This window comes from Myotis daubentonii, chromosome 15 (genome assembly GCF_963259705.1).
Source record: "Myotis daubentonii chromosome 15, mMyoDau2.1, whole genome shotgun sequence".
Lineage (NCBI taxonomy): Eukaryota > Metazoa > Chordata > Mammalia > Chiroptera > Vespertilionidae > Myotis > Myotis daubentonii.
Genome location: NC_081854.1, coordinates 7,000,142 through 7,012,180, shown reverse-complemented (window position 1 = coordinate 7,012,180; position 12,039 = coordinate 7,000,142). Strand labels below are relative to the sequence as shown.

General features: G+C 50.4%; 1 protein-coding gene across 1 annotated transcript; it reads right to left on the bottom strand.

Annotated features, from left to right (window-relative positions):
* Positions 1-6,066: 6,066 nt before the first annotated feature.
* On the bottom strand, positions 6,067-10,478 carry LOC132216311 (kallikrein-7-like). Its single transcript, XM_059665480.1, has 5 exons — positions 10,370-10,478; positions 9,769-9,922; positions 9,362-9,609; positions 8,364-8,503; positions 6,067-6,287 (listed from the first exon to the last, which is right to left on the bottom strand). The coding sequence occupies exons 1-5, from the start codon at positions 10,440-10,442 to the stop codon at positions 6,132-6,134; spliced, it is 771 nt and encodes a 256-aa protein (XP_059521463.1). The 5' UTR covers positions 10,443-10,478; the 3' UTR covers positions 6,067-6,131.
* Between the last annotated feature and the right edge of the window lie 1,561 nt (positions 10,479-12,039).

Below are 12,039 nucleotides of genomic sequence, written 5' to 3'. Positions count from 1 at the left end.
CATTCCTGAAGTATCTACTGTGCATTGACTCTGAGCCAGAATTTGTTCTGGCCTCTGAAGGCACAGATTCCTCAAAACAGCGAAATTCCATCCCTAAGCCCCACATTCCAGTGGGTGGAGACCTTAAGTAAGGAAAGAAGAACTTCACATTCATAGGTTGTTGTTTTTTTAAAAAATATATTTTATTGATTTTTTACAGAGAGGAAGGGAGAGGGACAGAGAGTCAGAAACATTGATCAGCTGCCTCCTGCACACCCCCTACTGGGGTGTGCCCACAACCATGGTACATGCCCTTGAGTGGAATCGAACATGGGACCTTTCAGTCCGCAGGCCGAGGCTCTATCCACTGAGCCAAACTGGTTAGGGCAGGTTCCTGTTTTTTACGTGGCAGTGAGTGCTATAGAGAAAAATAAGACCAGAGGATGCCCAGGAAATTATTGGTTCCCTTTGATCTCACCAACCCCTGCAGTTATAATATTGGGAAAGGTGGTTTGAAAGACCCCAGGTGAAGAGGACATTCGAACAAAATCTTGTAGGAGGTGGTAGATGGATTCCTGTAGCTACTTGGGAGCCGTGAGTCCTGGGCAGAGTGACGGGCAGGTGAGAAGAGGAGGAAAACCTAGAATGTTCTAGCAGGGAAGACTTTTTTGTTGGAGCTGAAAGAATCAGAGGGACAAGGGTGGGGGATTGGTTCAGAGGCCTCAGAGGATTTGGAAGACACAGGGATTGAAGACCGAGGTAGGACTTATCATTTGCATGGAGTAACACAGGAACCATTGTCAGATGACTACTAGACGGCTGATTCCTAAGGGTGGAATTGACCCTCACTTCTAACTCAGACCCCAAATATGTTTCATTCCTTAGTGTGAGCCCATGTGCTATCTCAGTTCAAATCATTAATGCAATTCTACCTCAGTCCCACAAGTTGACCCATCATAGACATTGGTGTTGCCTACCCAGCATGCACTCCTTCTGCCACTTGTCAGAACCTTGATTTCGTTTGGACAACCTGCTGTGCTCATGTGACCACAAATGAACTTTACTGCACCAAGGGGGGGGGGGGCTTAGGCATGGAAGGGGAATGTCTTCTGTCCAGGGATTGGCTTATAAATAAACATGTGATACAATGTTGGCCAATGAGGAGTGAGGGGGAAGACCACCGGGTTACTTCAGGGAACTGCTCTCCTCTTCCCAAAGTGAGGCAGGAGAAGAGTTCTCCTAAGTCTGTTAGACAGGGTCCCTTCTGGTTGTAAATTCTGGAAGGGAGGCATCCCTCCTGGAACTGGGGAGGGAAGTGGCGGGGGATAGAGCCATAGCTCTGTGGATGGACAAACGGAGACAAAGTGATGGTGATGGGCAGTGTCTTTGAGGAGGTTGCGGAGCTGGTAAGTTAATGCTCCATGGAGCCCCTTCATCTCATGTCACCTGCAGGTTTCCTTTCTGGTTTAAAGTTTCTGTGTTGTTGTTGTCCCCACTGCCAGAGTTTTTTGAGGTAGACCTCGATGTCATATAGAGATTTCACTGCAAGTCTGGAATTGGATCACAAACCATCAATTCCAAATCTAATTCTGAGCTGAATCTCCATGTGGAATCCAAATTAACCAATAAACCTTTCCCTGTCTCCAGGGGTAGCTCTTCTTGCCATCCCTGATATTTCATTATAGCACTTAACGCTGAAACGGAATTTTTGGACTGGAACCCGGATTCTTTGTCTCCCGGAATCGAAGAATGAACCCATGGATAGAAAGCGGTATAGCAAAGGAGAAGATCTATTGAAGAACATGTAGACTCCCACATGGGGAGGGGGAAAGGGTCCCACTGAGTTCCTTTTCCCTGTGGCTTATAAAGACTGCAGATCCTGGTGTCTTGATATCCCCTCTGATTGGTCACTAGACCCTTAGACTGGTTACTATAGTAACTCCTGGGCTCAAAGGTGGAGGCTCACATGAGACACGTGAGGTTCTCTCCCCCTCCTTCCTTATTGTTTTCCTATTCCCTTTGGGCTTTCTTCTTCTCCTTCTGGATGAAGGGCTTCCTTCCCTTTATTTTGTAAATGTAGACCTTTTTCTGTTCCCAGGTCCCTCATTCTATGGAAATATACCTTCTGCTTCTCTGCAGCTCTGTGCTTCCTCCATGGTCCCCTTTATTTTAAAAATTTCTAAAATTTCCTAAACCTGTCCTATGTTACCCCTAAAATTCCTGTTTCAACTCTGTAGCATGGTTTGTTTTCTATGCATTTGTTCATTGTCTATTTCCCCCACCTCACATGGGGCTGCAAAAAGATTGGCACTCTTAACCCTGACCAGTTTGGCTCAGTGGATAGAGTGTCTGCCTGCAGACTCAAGGGTCCCAGGTTTGATTCCGGTCAAGGGCATGTACCTTGGTTGTGGACAAATCCCCAGTAGGGAGTGTGCAGGAAGCAGGTGATTGATGTTTCTCTGTCATCGATGTTTCTTACTCTCTATCCCTCTCCCCTCCTCTCTGTGAAAAATCAATAAAATATATATATTTTTAAAAATGTCAACAATATCCTAATCAGATAGTGTTTGCTTTCAATTTTTCTGTGACCTGGGAGATGCAGAGACCTCGGTTGTTAGCTTCTTGTAGGAATGAATTCAATCAAGAGACAACGTGCAGCACAGCAAGCAAAGGATTTGTTGGCCGTAGCAAAAGCATAGCCTGGACAGCGACATAAGAAAGGGCTCAACATGGAAGCGACAGGAGAGCCCAGGTTGAGCCGCTCTTGCTCACTGGGAAGACAGGGCAAAGAGGGGATTGGAGACAGGCTCAGGGGGTTAGCCTGCCGCTGCCCGATGCTCCCCTGGTTGCAATTCTCCTGGGCTCCCTTAGAGTTTAGGAGAGTCACGCCTGTAGGGGAAGAAGATGGGAGAGGGAATGTCTGGGGTGTGCTCCCCAGAAGGGAGGGGACTTATCTCCCTCTTGCAGGTGGGAATCATTGGGGAGGACTCAGGGGAGGGTCTCAATAAAATATTCATCAGCTTTTCAGCTGCATTCTTTCAGGGTCGTGGTCTCCACTGATTGGCCTGGGCAGGGGGTCCTGAGGTAGCCAAGGCATCACTTGTCTGAGTTTTGCTCTTTGTCTGGGCCGGGATCTGAAATACAGCTGAGGCCTAGATGATAATCATAGGGAAGAATGCTGCATGACCAGCCAGATGCTGGGGGGACAGGGGGTGGGTTATCCTGAGGGTGAGGTCCTTGTTTTCCCAATATTGCCCCTTGCTAGGCACCTGGGCTTTTTGCCCTGGTGACCTTCTGTGCCCGGCCTGTTGTCCTTGCTCTGCTCATGTCTGCCTAACTGCCTATCACAGCTGGTTGGAGAAGACTCTCAGTCAGCAGGGTCGTGGTCATTGCCCAGGGAGCCCAGGGTACCAGGAACCTGCTCATCTTGCCAGGCTCTGAGACACAAGGGACTCCTTCCTCCTCCCTCCTGTCATCCAGAGGCCCCTTCCAGGCACAGGGTGAGAATAGGAGCCCACCTACCTCCGTTACCACTCCCACTGTTCTCTCTTCCTCCAAACTCTGGTGCTCACTTATGGCCTCGATAGATTCTGGTGTCCTGTATACATGTCAGCGCCATCCTTTCTGAAAACCTGCTCCCTCTCTCCTCCTTTTTCATCTGTGACATGCTCAGAACCGCTCTCACATCCCTTTGCACATGTGTGAAGTAGGTCTTTCTGTTCTCTATTCTCCTTCTCCTCCTCCTCCTCCTCCTCCTCCTCCTCCTCCTCCTCCTTCTTCTTCTTCTTTTCTCTCTCTCTCTCTCTCTCTCTCTCTCTCTCTCTCTCTCTCTCTCTCTCTCTCTGAAACTGAGGGCTGGAAAATGTAGAGGAACACGCCACTGTGTCAGTGGGAGCAGGTGGCAGGGTGAGATTCCAAAATCAGGTCATTTTCCTTTCCTGCCTCCCTCTGTGAAAGTCTCCTCGCCACAACCTTGGCTCCACAGAGGTCCCCACTGTATGGCTCAGGTTGTAGAGGTGCGCGGGCACAGAAAGGGACACGGAAAGAAGGAGGCACCCAGGACTCCGTCCACAGGCAGTTAGGTACATGCTCTTATTCTGTGACTATTTCATTTTACACGGTGACGATCACACACATATATGATTTTTGTTTCTTTCTTTTTTTTTTTTTGCATTTAACAACAGACAGCATATGCATTCTGACGTGACACTCACAGTTCTGCGTAATTATTATCCTGAACAGAGTCATTCGTCTCCTGGCCTACATCCGTTTGTTGTTGACATAAGCTGCCGGGAGCCAGTCCATGCTTGCTGTTTCAAGGGACCTGGCATATATAGCATACTGTTCTTAATATGTTTGCTCACCTTCTTGGCACTATGTGTTTTAACCAAGGTCTCCTCTCTGAGAAAGGTTGTTTCCCCAGGTAGGGATTTTCCCCTGAAGTTAGGGAGGGAATAAAACCTCTTAACTAAGTGCCAGGTGGGTAATTAATCACTTTAACTACGAACAATCATGCTTAAGCTACATAATCTTTACCCCCTGGAATGGAGATAAGAAACGCCCTAACCTTTGGAATAGAGATTGATAGGATTGGAATCAACTGGTATAAATACAGATGTAACAACACAGAACTTAGATGAAGATCCTAGAGACAGAACTTAGAAGACAGAACTTAGAAGACAGAACCAAGAAAGACAGAACCTAGGCACAGAACCTACACAGAACGTTCTCTAGAGACAGAAAAACTTCGCGGGAGAGAACATGGCAAGAGATCCTGGACAGAAACTGGCCTCAGAACCTAGAGACAGAACCTAGCGAGAGAACATGGCAAAAGATCCTGGACTGAACCTGACTACAGAAATTGGCAAGAGAACCTGACTAGAACCTGGTGACTGAACCTGGCTGGAGAACCTGGACAGAACCTGGCTGGAGAACCTAGCGAGGGAACATGGCTACAGAACCTGGCTGGAGAACCTGGAGAACCTAGCAAGAGAACATGGACACAGAACCTGGCTGGAGATCCTAACCAGAACTTCGCTGGAGATCCAGACCAGAACTTCGCTGGAGATCCAGACCAGAACTGGGCTGGAGATCCTGCCTAGAGATCCTGGCTAGGCTGCTGATCAACTGAACGCTGTCTCCGTGTCATTCCTTCTTCGCCGACTCCGTCCACACCATTGGGGACCCCTGGATCCGCTGGGGTTGAACCCCAGCATTAAGCCATGGGATAATTTGGGAGAAGTTCAGCATTTCCACTGTTTTGCTATGACAGATAATGTTGTGTGGGACGTAGATACAGTGTTTGCACAGGTTCAAGCCTTGGACTGAGGAGAGGGCACAGTCCTCTCATGGCCACGTGCAAGTCCCAGCTTGGATGGCAGGGCCCTCCCAGCACAATTAGAGCCAACAGCTGCAGTTGTGAGTTTGAACCTATGGTCCGAACACGTGGCCCCATGTGCCTGAGTGATGTGGGCTTGATAGAGTTCAGGTGCATGTAGTGGAGTGGGATTGAAACCCACGAGAATGTTGTAAACATCTTGACCACGCCCTTACATTGCCTCCTGGCATCTGCTATAAAATAAAGACACGGCTTGTGCGCGCTGACGCTGTCTCTCTCCACCCGAGAGGGCAGCGTCCCACCGAGACCCAGTTTTCATTCTCTTGTCTGTCTTTTCCAAGCCTTTCACTCCCCCCACGCAGGGTCACTGACCCAGGCTGAGCTGGCATGGCATATAAGGCGCCCTGGGGCTGAGTATGCCATGGCCGTGCCGGCTCCCCACAATGTTGTAATGAATTCAAAACTTGCCCATGTTTCAGATTTAACAGAATGTCTAGGTCAAAAGCGATGAATGAGATTCCAGACTCACCTTGCCTTACCTTGTGGACTCACCTTTTTAACCTTGTGTCATAAAACTGTTCTTCACTTCTGCTGGATAACATGGTGGGAAGCTGCCCGCATCTTCACCAGCACCGACGTTTTTGTGTTTTATGTTTACCTCATAGGTTTTTGCAAATTTTTATTAGAATGTTGTTGACGGTTTCATGTGACTTTGAAAATGATAAAGTGAAATACGGCTGCAAGTCAGGGATGTCTTTATTTCTGGGAAGGCCCTGTTCAGGGCAGAGGGACAAAGGATGAAAGCATGGAGAGATTAGGAATTGGCTTTCATGGTATTATACAGCCATTTGCGGTACATGCATATGCGGGTGTATATCACTGGCTTAAAGGGCAGGGTACAAGGGATATAGCCGGCGGACACCAGGCCTTGCAGGGAACCTTCGCAAATCAGCGGATTCCCGGAGTCACCCTGGAGGGGAGAGAGCAAATTAGCTTTGATTTCAAAATAACCAGCAATGAGGTCCCACAGACACCAGGCTTATCAGGCCTTTATCCCACCAGAACACAGCCTACCACCTGGCCAATAGGAAGAGACTCATTGTCTCCGCGGACCAATGGCAGAGCAGGAATGAATGCTATCTAGGAGAGGACCAACCATGTTTTTGGAAAACATTGGCTTGAGCCCTAGTCAATCACAGGGAGAGGGCGGGGCTTGCAGGATGTCAGAGACCCATTTTTTTGTCAACCCCCTGGGAGAGGAAGCATTACCTCCACGGAATCCTATACTTGCCTTTCCCAGGGATGGGGGACAGGGTAGTCCTGGAAACCAGGGGCGGGACCAATGCCCTAATTTACAGGCTCTAGTGCAAAAGAAAAGTTCAAACCACCAGGTTCAAATATAGGAAGTGTAAGAAAATCGAGTGCGTTAAACCAAGTGCGGGACTCTCCTGAGTTTGGGACTCTGTCCCTGCACAGTTTGCAGAAATATGAATCAGGTCCTCTGTGGGGGACCAGGGAGAACCCCCCATTTTTTAGGACATTCAACCTTGTCCCATCACCTCTTCCTAAAAAACACCATTTCACCACCCCTGAAAGCTTAGAGTGCAGATGTCAGCAAGATAGTGGGGGTACAAAGAGGCAAAGGGTGAAAGAGAGAGAGAGAAGGATGGAGGGAAGAAGAAAGGGAAGGATGAAGGAGACAGATAAGCAGAAAGTTTGGGGTAAGGAATAAGGCAGAGATGGAGAAAGTTAAAAAAATTGACAGAGGCCAGAGAGAGAGGCAGAGAGGAAGGGAGGGAGGGAGGGAGGAAGGGAGGGAGGGGGAGAGAGACAGAGATCACAACACAGAGGGAACCAGAAAATGAAATGAGGTGTGAGGACCTAGCTGGTTTGACTCAGTGAATAGAGCATCGACTTGAGGACTGAAGGGTCCAAGGTTAGATTCCAGTCAAGGGGACATGCCTGGGTTGCAAGCTTGATCCCCAGTGCTGGGCGTGCAGGAGGCAGCCAATCCATGATTCTCTGTCATCATTGTTGTTTCCCTCTCTCCCTCCCCCTTCCTCTCTGCAATCAATAAAAATATTAGAAATAAAAAAAAGTGAGGTGTGAGGAGAGGTAAGGGGAGCTGGTTCTGAGAGTCAGAGAGGAGGCTACAGAGATGAGGAAGGGAGAACAAAGAGGAGGGGCTCCTTCTTTCTTCAGAATTAGAACCAGAGACAAAGACATGGAAGCAGGGCATGAGCCTCACGCACATCTCAGTGACTGAAACAAACATTTTAAAAATCAAATGTAATATGAAAAAAAATCCATGAGAAACCTGCTTTCCAGTTTTTTGTTTTCTGTTTTTAATTTTTTCTTTATTTCAGAAAGTAAGGGCAATGTAGAAAGAGATAGAAATGACAATGAGAGAGAATCATTGATTGGCCGCCTCCTGCACGCCCCCTACTGGGCAGTGAGCCTACTACCTGGGCATATGCCCTTGACTGGAATTGAACCTGGGACCCTCCAGTCCCCAGGCCAACACTGGATCCACTGAGCCAATCCTGCTAGGGCGGTATTCCAGTTTTAGATAAAGACAGGGACATTACAGTGCTGTTCTGAATTACATAGAAGCCCAAAGCCAATGGGAAATCCAGCCCATTCTGGTTGCTTCTGTTGTTGAAAATTCTGATTCTTTGCTCATCATGGATTATTTTTTAAATATTTCATGGGAATATGATATTTCCTGGTCACTGAGCTTTTGGTGTGCCCTTAAAGCTTGTGCTTGTAGTCATTGCCTCAGTGCCCTCCCCATACTCCCAGCCCCATTCCCACCCCCCAGTTTCTATCCTTAAGCTTTGTGTCCACCCGCAAGGCCTCGCAGTCCCCCGTGGGCTCTCACCCTGACCCGGGCAGAGAACTGAGTAGACAGAGCCAGGACAGTGGGGCTGGTAAGGTGTGAGGGAAGGCTCAGTACCAGGGTCAGGCCCCCGGACACTGGACGGAGGGGGAGACAGGCCTGGGCTGAGAAGAAGCCGAACCCAGGGCAGGGGAGGAGGCGACTCACTTTGCAGCTGTTTGAGAGCCCATCGCGGGGAGCCGTACAGAGCATGTATTTTTTCAACAGGTTCCGATAAGACTGCTTGCAGTCCTGGTAGGAGATGATGTTGACATTCGAGCACATGAGCTTTGATGACATTTTTTCTGCTGGAGAAGTTGGGGGGGGGGGGGCGTCAGTCAGAGGCTGGGTCCTGTAGACCTGTGGGTGCTGTTGTAAAAGAATGGGGACCCTGGACATGGAAGGAGGAGGAGCTGGGTGACCCAATACCATGGCTATGAAAAGGGTCCTATTTCTTGGACTTCTGGGTCTTTGGAAGGAAGGGACCTGTGTCTGAACTCCTGGGTTTGAACATACTGGGCAGAGTGGCCCCTTATAGCACACCCTCCCTGCTCCAACTCTCAGGGTCCTGGAGTTCAGGTGAACCCAGCTCTGGGGTTACCTTCCCTGAATTTGCTCTGATCTGGATCCCGGAGGCAGCTAAAGCCAAATGCCCACACTCTACCTCCCCCCTCATTCCTGAGGCCAGGACAGGGGGTTGGCCCCCTGCACATTCCAGCTCCACCATCTCTAGTGGCACCTACCAAGGGAGGGACAAGGTGCTGTCATTGTTGGACGGCTCCTGGGTAGAGGGGGGGCCTGGGCACCAGGTCTCCTTTTGTCTGAGGGAGATGGCACCCGAAGGCCAAGACTCCTGGGTCTGAAGGTGGAAGCGGCTGGGAGCCTGCATACTTGGCTCTGCGTGAGGTGGTGACTGGGGTTCTAAACTCCTGGGTCTGTGGGATGGAGGCCTGGGATCCAAGGACTATGGGACTGGGGGGAGGTATGTCTAAAGTCAGGCTTCCTGATCTGACGGTGCAGAGCCTAGGGGTCTGGTTTCCTCGGTCTGAGAACGAAAGTGAATGGCGGGGGCGGTGTCTGGAAACTTGGGTGTGTCCACTGTGTCTGTGGCCTGAGGAAGAAGGGAGCTGGGACCTTGGTGACTGGGGTCGCAGCGGCAGCCTCACCTGCATCCGCGGTGGTGAGGCCCCAGCCAGACACAGTACAGCTTGTCCCACGGCCTTTGCAGCTGGACGGTAGGTCGATTGTGTTCACAGTGGGCGAGAGCGTGGCCGGGCTGCTCAGCTTCACCAGCATGATGTCATGATCATTGGTGCCATTGATATACCGGGGGTGGACGAAGGAATGTGTGGCCCTGATCCTCTGGGCACGGGCATCAATCAGAAGATCACTACCCATTTGCACAATATACTCACTTAAAAAGAAAAGTAATGATCAGAGGGAGACACTGTGATTGAGAGAAGATTACATAGACCCAGAGTAAGGACAACAGAAGCAGAGAGAGAGAGAGAGAGAGAGAGAGAGAAGGACCCAGAGAGGGACATGGAGTGGCGCTGGCTCCCCTCTCCCATACCTCTGGTGGCAGTGGGCGACGGTGAGCACCCACTGCTGGTTGACCAGCACGCCTGCACATTGGAACTTATTGTTGTCATACAGGGCCACCTGCCAGGGATGGGTGCCTCGTGGACATAGGACTCCATTAATGATCCTCTCCCCGGTATCCTGGGCTGGATGGATTCCTGGGAGAGAGCATGGGTAGCAGGCCTCAGGGGATGGATGCCCAGAGACAATGATAGAACAGAGACAGACAGAGAGGCATGGAGAAGGGCAGAGGCAGACACGGATCCCAGGGCAGAGACAGCGGCAGACCGAGATGGAGGGAGACAGAGGGAGGCTGCTAAAAACCCAGGGCAGCAGCTGGTCTGGATGCAGCCTCAGCTTCTGATGAGAGAGACAGTGAGGTTGGGAAGGAGCCTGGAGGGCACCCAGAGCCCAGGAGTCAGGAGGGAGCAGGAAGAAAGGGGCCACAGCCCAGGGGCCATGTCTCCATGGGAGGATGCTGCTGCAGTTGAGGGTCCTGACTCGAGGGCTCCTTGGAGAGAGGGAGCCTGGAGAGGGGAGGTGGGGGACTGTGAGGCCCAGGGCAGGAACAGGACTCCCAGGCTGGTCCTCACCTTCTTGTCCAGCAGATCCCAGGGCTAAGGACAGCAGTAGGAGCAGCACGGGTGGGAGCCGTGGATCTGCCATGTGTCCTCTCTGAGCCTCTGTGGCTGCCACGGAGGAGGGGCCTTCTGTGTTGGGGCTGGAAAGACAGAGAGTTCAGGAACCAGGACTCCTGGTCTCTAGGTCCCTTCTCTTTGCTCAAAGTCAGGAGCCTCCCCCTCCCTCCTCAGACCCAGGAGCTCCAGTCTGCACCTACCTGCTCCCTCTAGACCCACAAGTCCAGGCCAGAGACAGCCTTCCATGCAGAGCACTTAATGATCGGGCTTTCTCTCCCTCCCCATTTTAATTCTATGTCCCAAGTTCCTTTTAGGTAAAAGACCCAAAACTGCAGACCTCCAGCCCCTCCTTCTCACAACCAGATATTGGGCCTCTACTGCTCTGCCCTCAAGAGCAAGAGTGAGCTGTCCCTCCAGATGCACCTGCCCCACCCCACACGGGATTTCCTCTCACCTTTAGGGGTCTGGTCTGGTCTGGTCTGGTCTTCAGTCTGCGTTAGGATTCAACCGTGTCCAGCCCTGTGCAGAGTGGCCCTCTTATAGCCACCCGCCCCTCTCCAACTCTCAGGGTCCTGGAGTTCAGTGAACCCAGCTCTGGGGTTACCTTACCTGCATTTGCTCTTATCTGGAACCCGGAGGCTGCTAAACCCATATGCCCGCACTCTCCTCCACCCTCATTCCTGAGGCCAGGTCACGGGCCTGGCGCCAGCACGTCCCAGCTCCCTGGTGGCATCTACCAAGGGTGTGACCAGGAACTAGCCTTGAGGGGCAGGAGCAGGAGTCAAGGATGGACTGTGCCCTGGGTCCTCCTCTGTGGCCACTTTTCTTGCCCTCAGCCCCTCTCAGGGGTGGCCTAGACCTTATCCCGTGACTCTGAGCAGCTTGGGGGAACTTGTCAGGCTGAATCCCAGCCGTGTCTTTGAGCCTGAACCCAACCCTAATATTGGGGTATGGATCTAAAGGAAGGCTTTCCTAACTCCACCTACTAAATATGCACTGTTTTTCACTTATTATACTTTGATTTCTGTACATCGTATGAATTTCTACCAAAAATGTCTGAATATTATAGGACATTTTATTTACTCTATAAAATGTCTTAAGGAGCCCTAGCCACTCAGTGGAAAGCCCTTTGGCCAGCAGACCAAATGTCCTGGGTTTGATTTCAGTTAAGGGCATGCACCTAGGTTGCAGGCTCCTCCCCAGTCTGGGCTCTGATCAAGGCTGGTGCAAGAGGCAACCAATCGATGTGTCTAGAGCAGGGGTGGGCAAACTTTTTGACTCCAGGGCCACAATGGGTTCTTAAACTGGACCGGAGGGCTGGAACAAAAGTATGGATGGAGTGTTTGTGTGAACTAATATAAATTCAAAGTAAACATCATTACATAAAAGGGTATGGTCTTTTTTTTCAATAGTTTTATTCATTTCAAACGGGCCGGATACGGCCAGCGGGCCGTAGTTTGCCCACGGCTGGTCTAGAGAGACCCATCGATGTTTCTATCTTTTCCTCTCTCTTCTACTCTCCCTAAAAATCAATGAAAAAACATCCTTGCGTGAGGATTTACAACAACAACAAAAATATTAAAAATAAATTTAAAAAGTCTTGGACAATTGCTTCTCTTAGAATG

Coding starts and splice junctions, on each gene's coding strand:
- LOC132216311 (XM_059665480.1), bottom strand. CDS start 10,442: ATGGCAGATCCACGGCTCCCACCCGTGCTGCTCCTACTGCTGTCCTTA. Junction 9,923..10,369: donor GGGATCTGCTGGACAAGAAG/GTGAGGACCAGC, acceptor GAATCCATCCAG/CCCAGGATACCGGGGAGAGG. Junction 6,288..8,363: donor GGCTCTCAAACAGCTGCAAA/GTGAGTCGCCTC, acceptor TCTCCCCTCCAG/GGTGACTCCGGGAATCCGCT.